This window comes from Anomalospiza imberbis, chromosome 1 (genome assembly GCF_031753505.1).
Source record: "Anomalospiza imberbis isolate Cuckoo-Finch-1a 21T00152 chromosome 1, ASM3175350v1, whole genome shotgun sequence".
NCBI lineage: Eukaryota > Metazoa > Chordata > Aves > Passeriformes > Viduidae > Anomalospiza > Anomalospiza imberbis.
Window position 1 is genome coordinate 84,057,738 of NC_089681.1, and position 7,376 is coordinate 84,065,113.

At 40.2% G+C, this 7,376-nt stretch overlaps 1 protein-coding gene across 5 annotated transcripts in view; it reads left to right on the forward strand.

The window, feature by feature from the left end:
* The window catches only part of GMDS (GDP-mannose 4,6-dehydratase), a 405,091-nt gene extending 397,943 nt beyond the window's left edge, over nt 1-7,148 (forward strand). For all 5 annotated transcript variants that reach the window (XM_068198267.1, XM_068198258.1, XM_068198276.1 and 2 more), the window contains exons 10-11: nt 5,734-5,802; nt 6,160-7,148. In XM_068198267.1, coding sequence (XP_068054368.1) covers nt 5,734-5,802; nt 6,160-6,222 — 132 coding nt within the window. In that variant the 3' untranslated portion in view covers nt 6,223-7,148. The remainder of the gene's footprint in view (nt 1-5,733; nt 5,803-6,159) is intronic.
* The last annotated feature ends 228 nt before the right edge of the window (nt 7,149-7,376 follow it).

Below are 7,376 nucleotides of genomic sequence, written 5' to 3' on the forward strand. Positions count from 1 at the left end.
AATGAAAACTGAGCAACAACACATTTTGGCTCATCTTAAATTCCTGGAGATGTTTACTGTGCTCCTTGTTAGGCTCGGGCTTCGCTCTTCAATGTGTTCTATCTTCAGTCTCCTCACATTTACTATGGAGTCAGGAGTCTCTTGGTTTATGATTATACAGGGTTTTCATCCCTGTTACTATAGATATTATAACAAATACTACCCTTTGCAAAGAAGCCAAGCCAGTGTTCTCTGCCCCGTGGATCTCCAGAAGAACATGCAGAGCAGCGCACAGGACACAGTGCTCATTACTGTGACTCCTTCTGGGGTTTGATCCAAGCTCCGCTGAGCTGTGCATTGAATTTTGCACCAGTAAGGCCCATGTTTACAGGCTCTACAGCTCTGGTTTAGTCAGATATTTCTACTTTTCTTAACAGAGTGCTCAAAAGAAGCCACAATAGCTGTTTTCCAAAGTTGCCTCTAGGTTAAGACACGAGGTCCCTGGGCCTCGTGGCAAGTGTGGCAGAACACTAGGGAATGGGGGATGAGGATGATGGTGAAAGAATTGCCTAGTGAGCAATGCATGCAGTCTCCTGATGTGTTTGCAACACTTTAACAAGGCTGTTCTCCAAGCAATAAGCTGCAGCAGATGCACATATGTACTGTGGGGCTGATGTTATTACTGAGATTTACTACTTAAACCCTCTTAAAAAATGCTATGCAAAATGTTTCAAGAAGTACACAAAGCAAAGGGGAGATTGTTTCATAAGATAGACCTTAGTATATACATGTGATATAAATTTTTAGTAGGGCCTGTTGTGATAGCAAAAAGAGTAATAAGGTAATAGTTTTATACTTAAAGAGGGTAGATTTAGACAAAATATATGGCAGAAACTTTTTAGGGTGAGAGTGGTGCAACATTGAAGCATCTGAAGCAGATTGCCCAGAGAAGTGGAAGATGGCCCATCCCTGGAAACCTTCAGAGGTCAGGTAGGATGGCGCTCTGAGTAACTGACCTAGTTGAAGGTGTCCCTGCTCACTGCAGAAAGCTTGGACTATATGAACTTAAAGGTGCATTCCAACTCAAACCATTCTAGGATTCTATGATAATGATGAAAACACAAAACTGCAGTCTAATCAAGTATCTGTGGGGTTTTTTTCCTTTTAATAGGATAAGTTAAAGCTCAAAGGTGATGGTTTTAAGAAGAAAATAAGGAAAATAAAACACTAATGGGGTTTGCAGGAAACTTTGGCCTTTCTGTTCTTGAAATCCTTTTTGAAAAAACATCTTGATCAAAAAAGTGCAAGACTAAGCTGTCAAGCCAGAGCCTCCACCAAGCTGGGTCAGTGCTCTTTGCTTATGGGAGCCCTGGTGTAACAAATCATCTTCCAAGCAGTGGTGCTGATTGTGAACATAACCCTGGCTGCTTTTTCAGATGCAGTTATACTGTTGTGTGCTTAGATCAAGTTTGTTTATTTTTAGAGGTAAAGCCTTGTCTGTGCTTCAGCAAGTAGAGCTGGGCACAATTCCATCATAGGTGTTTCACTGAGGACTTGATCTCAGTTTTATTCTAGTGTAAGAGAAAGCAAAAGCTGGCACTGGGTGCTGGCTTCAGTGAAGGCACATTTGAAAGGGAATCAACCAAGCTGTAGTAATAAAGGAAGCCTTGGCCTTGTTTCAGGCTGCACTGTCTCCTTTTTCTTACATTGTCTTTAGGCTTTAAATTTTCAGTTAAGGTTAATTGAATGAGACAGTGATGCAATGCACAGTGAAACCAGATCAATCACTGCTCAAGACAAAATAGGAGTCACAATGACACTCAGAACAAGAGCTTGGGAAATGTGATATTTACATTAAAATATTTTACATTTTTGTCTCATGGTTTAAAAGCCAAATTTAAAAATGCCTTACCACATTACATAACAAATTTCTTGCTGCTTATCTGTATGCATTTGTGTGTGTGCATTTGTACAACAAAATTGAATCATCACAAAAGTAAATTTAGTAATAATGGGGTATTTTCTACACAGTTACACAGCCTCAATAGCAGAAAATGTAAAACAGAAAAACTCACATCATAGGAACTCATTCTGTTCTCTGAGAGGCGGTCATATGAGAGTGAGCTGCATATAAAGCTGTAGGAGAATTTACTTGCTCATATTAAGTGGCAACAGGGAATTTGACTGCTGTCTTTCCATCTTCCTTCCCTTTAAATATTTACCTGGATATTGTTTCTGACTCTTAGCATGCCATTAAAACTTGTCATTACTAGGCACTTATGTTAACTGCTTGCATGGAAAATAAGGACTTGTTCCTTAGAAAATGGATGAGTAAAAGCAAAGGCTTGATTTTATGTTCATGATCTGAGTGCTGTAAAAACAGCAGAAAGCCTTAGTCAGTGTTTTCAGGGTTATAGACTCTTAGCTCAGTATCTAAACCCTCAGAGTTTCAGGGAGTCAAAGGGCTTTGTTTTCCTGTCAGTATGTAAAGCACAATGGCACAATGGCACAGAAAAAGTAATCCTGCAGGAATACAAAACATGAAGTGGTGTCATTTCATCAGGTGCTTTTCCATCAGGAGCAGGGATATGGGGCAGTTTATATTCAGCAGCAGACGTTTTTCAAGAACCACCCCCCATTTCCCCAAACTACCTCCCCAGGCCCCAAGAAAATAAAAATTCAGGTTTTCTCCAGTGGAATCTGACCTCTTCTTTCTTCGCTTTCTCATCTGGTTGTAACTCCAGAAAGTGATGCCCTGCTATTGAAAACTTAATACACTTTAATGATGAATATACTAGAGGGTTTTTTTTGGATGGTGGGGCTGTTTGTGGAATTTTTCCCCTTTGGAAGCCTGACAGATGCATCTCTGGTTTCAGTGAAAGACTTAAACAATATAAACAAGGAGTCATTCTGTTCCAAAAGAAGCTTTTTTAAAATATTCTTATTTTATTGTAATTACCTTATTGTTTTCATATTATGAGCTACTTGTAGAAAAATACAGGAAACATGACTGCAATACAATCCTTTAATCAGGAATAGCTTTGTTCCAGTCATCATTTCCATTCAGTGTTGAAGCTTTGGCTAATAATACAATCAAACCTTGAGTTTAGGTGTGATATTGTGTTAAAGTTATGGTTTCATTCGGCCTCTGTACCTAGTAACTTCTGTAAGTGAACCTTTTTAAAAGTGTCTAGGAGGTATTTTGTCTGTAATGCAGTTTTCAAGTAAATTAACAAAGTTGCACTTCTCAAAAGGACACAAACTTCTTCAGGAGAGCCACTAAAAATCTTTTAACCCAAGTCAGCTGGGGAATTTATATTATCATATCTATTAAATCTTCCACTATTTTCCCCTTATTCTTTTTTTCCTCACAGATTATGCCCTAACACCTTTACTGCATTTTTGTTAAAGCTGGTGAATTTTTAAAAGAAAAATATGAGTGTTTTTATACCTAGATGGCTTCAACATACTCGTTGTTTGTGTGATCTCTGTGTATAATGCAGCACTGCAAATACTTCCCTTTTACTGATTTGCAGCCTACCCCCAACCTTTTTTTGGCCTACTCAGCAGATGAGTGTTTATGTTTTTAAATAAAGGACTAGAACTAGGTATTTTATTAGATAATCTGTTTTAAGAAAAAACATTTGTCCAAGACAGTTAAAAGACTGCTCCCAAGCTGTTCACAAGCAGAATGCAGCTACATACAGCAGGCCATGGCAATTCATTTTGTGCTTCCTAGTAGTTTTTTCTTTAAAATGGGAAGCTAGTATCTTGATAAGGATTAGTTTCAAAGTATGTTTTTGATATAAAGATTGTGGATGTAAAAGTTTTACTTACACAGCATTTATAAAAACGAAAATCTAAGTTTTGTGATACAGCTTTCATAACTTAAAACTAGGTGATATTAAAACACTTCACTTCCAGCTAATGGCTTGAATTGGGGCTGAATAAAAGACAATTGTTTTTATACTGAAATTATTATTTTATGAAGGATTTCCTTGTTTCCAGACATATATATATACACACATGTGTATATATATACACATGTATATATATACACATAATTTACATGTGTAAATTAAACTGAACTCCAGATAAAAGACATACCTCCATGAGCACATTAGAGTCTGATCCAAATTTTATCAAAGTTAGTGGGCATCTTTCCCATTTCAAACCAGATTTTGCAATCCATATTCACACGACCCTCCAGGGGAATCCCTCAAGTTGATGCAGTTTTGCATGACTTGGCTTCAAATGTCTGCTGCAGTTTCAAAAAGCCCATTATAGGGCTGCAGTAGGAAATCTTTTAGTCTAATTTAAGGAAATCATGGCATTTTTTATTTTCATATAATTTTGTTCTGATCCGTCTGTTTACTCTCTTCTGGAGGCAGGCTTAAATGCTTTTTAGCCTAAAGACTGAACTTGTAAAACTGCTGCCTGGAATAAGTCTCAGCAGACGTGTTTGTTCCACATCCCCTACTTCAGGGCCATATTTCCTTTGGTGGATTTCCTCTGCTCCTGGAAGCAAGCTGTCTAGCCTTCTTGTGCACAATTATGAAGAAGAATTTCCTACATTTTACTGCACAGGATGAGGTGATTTTGGAAGTTAACATGACCTGAACCACCTAAGATAACAGAGAGCATCTGAAAAAATGTAGCATGCAGCATTACAAGTTTTTTAAAAAAATCTACATTCACAAAATGCTCCTTAGCTCCACCGCTGGTCAGCAGGTAGGAGGGAGAGAAAAAGCAGTCTTTACATTTTTCTGGAAAGCCTTTTTTGTTACCACCATAAAGTCAAATGAAAGAGGAGAATTCAGGCTTAGCTTTGTTGCTCTGTAACCAGCTGGGTTTGTTTGGGGTTCTTTAAACCTAGACAAATATAATTTTAGTATTTATTGCTACAAAGACACACAGCTTGTGAGAAGAGATGATATATTTTATTCAATTAACACATACATTTGAAAAAGTTAACTGTTTAAACATTGTCTTCCAATTTTAAAGAAAGATACAGTCAGTTTTTGTATTCAATTAGAAATAGAGTTAAATGAGCTTTTGTCTTTGTTTAATTTTGTTACATTATTTTTGATGACTGGTTGTGGGATTGTTTTGGTGTGGTAGCACTTTTAAGGATACTTGAACAATAAGGTGAACATGACCCAAGTCTTGGTTTCTGTAATGGTTTCAAGGCAATTTCTTTCTTCTTATTTGCATGTGGATACTCAAAATACTCTAGGAAAAAAATATGTACACACTCAAAAGCTGGATGTTTACTGGTGTTGCATATGGTTACCCATACCCATAACAGTCTTTCAGCATAATTTGTCTGTGATCATGTTTTTATTTGAAAGAGACTAGTCGTCATGTTTGCTCTGTGATTTACATTATTTAAACAAAGGGGGAAAAAAGAATTTGAATCAGCTCATTCACTAGCATGACTAAGATGTACAATAACTTCTTATAAAATGGTCACGTCTTATGGCTGTAAGGCTGGAGTTCAAGCCCTCTGTGTACACACAAAGAATAACTCTTTCCACCTGAAATAGCCTGGCAAAAGAATACTGCCTCCTGGTGATTTAATAGGCATATGAGCTTCCACTAAAATTGCATCTTCAAGAGAAGTAGTTCATCCTTGGAAGAGTCCAATAGTGGGCCTGGCCTGTGCTCAGCTCAGAGGGAAGCAGGAGCAATGGGGAGGCCATCAGGGTGGGGAAGGTAGCAGTCCTTGCAGTGCCTCTCTCTTCTTTTCCACAGGATTTTCTGCAAGGGGACTGCACCAAAGCCAGGCAAAAGCTGAACTGGAAGCCAAGAGTCACGTTTGATGTGAGTGGCCTTTCTGGCATGCTTTGTACCTGCTGGGTGTTCATGTCCTCTAAAAACAATTCCCAGGGAGGTGAAAGAAGGGGGGACACCTCTGTGTGGGGCAACCTGGGCACCCTGAGAAACCCCATTTTCCGTGCCTCTGCATGGATCCTTGCTTTGAAGAAAGCAGATGTGTCAGCGCACTGACACACCAGGAACTGGGCCGGGGCTGCTGGGGGAAGGGCCCAACAAAGCCCCATCCTCTCCTTGCTCTGCTGTGGGGGGCCAGGCGGGCTTGTCATGCTCTGGGGCATTCCTGACATGCTGCCCATTTGTCCCTGCACTTGGGGCCCTCATCTGTCTCTCTCCTTCCTGCAGGAGCTGGTGAGGGAGATGGTGGACGCTGACGTGGAGCTCATGAGGAACAATCCCAATGCCTGAGCCCTGGCTGGGCCTGGCAGGCATCACAGGACCCATGCCACAGGTGCAACCCACAGCCAGCACTGCCATGAGCCACCAGGGTGGGCAGCTGCCCCTCCCTGCGATGGTTTTATTGTTGGCCTGCCTGTGTCTACAAGACCAGTTTTATTCCTTCCTCCACCCTCTACATCCTCCCAGTGCCTCTTGCCCCATACATCATCCCAAGATCAGCTCTGCCTGGGCTAAATCTGTCTTCTGCCACTAACTGGGGAAGGATCATACTGTACCTGAAAAACTGATCAGCCAAACACATTGATTTCATTTTTAGTTGAGACTCATCTTTCTATTCTCTAGGACCTCCAGCACATTTGTAGTACTTAATCCCATTTAAGAAAAAAAGCATTCCCTGCCCCCCACTCCCCCCCTCTCCACATCAGCAGACCTTTGGTGCAAACATGGGCTCACCATGCCTCCAGACTTTGTTCCACAGCTTACCCTTTCTGCCTTTCCTGAACATTCCTTGTTTTTCTTTCCTGCAGCCTTACCTCCACCCCAGCAGCCCATTTCCAGCACCTGAACTCTGTAAAAGTTTGGATAACTTGATATAACTTGCAGCAAAATCGCCTTTTGACCATGCTGAATTAATTCCTAATTGCTGGAATCGCTTTCAACCCAGTCAAGCTGCGGCTTGTATATGTTTTTCAAATCTTCATTTCAGAGTGTGCATGAGTCACAGAAAGCCTTTTTGTCCAGCACCGTCTCAATCCAGGGAGATTAGGGTGTTTTGGTTTTTGACCCCCTCCCCCAAGAATCAAACCATTCCCCTTCCACTCTCTTCCTGCTTACTATAATTAAACCTCAGACAGGAGCATAAACCATTTCAAAAGATGACTTAAGAAATAAAAACAAAATAAATAAAAAAAAGCTTAAAAAAATAGAAACTTCAAGGTGAGTAAATATTTTTTTGCTTTTTGTGCCAAGGTACCTGGGTTATCCAGAGGTCGCCAAGCCCATACATTTCCCGTTGGTTTAGGATCTTCCACCCACCAATTACTCCCATCATTTTAACTTTATGCCTGGAAGTGAGCAAAGAGCAAGATTCACAGAAGGGAGACAACCAGGCGATACACTTTTTTGAAGTGCATCTCCTGCTTTTTAACTTCATGTAGGGGGGA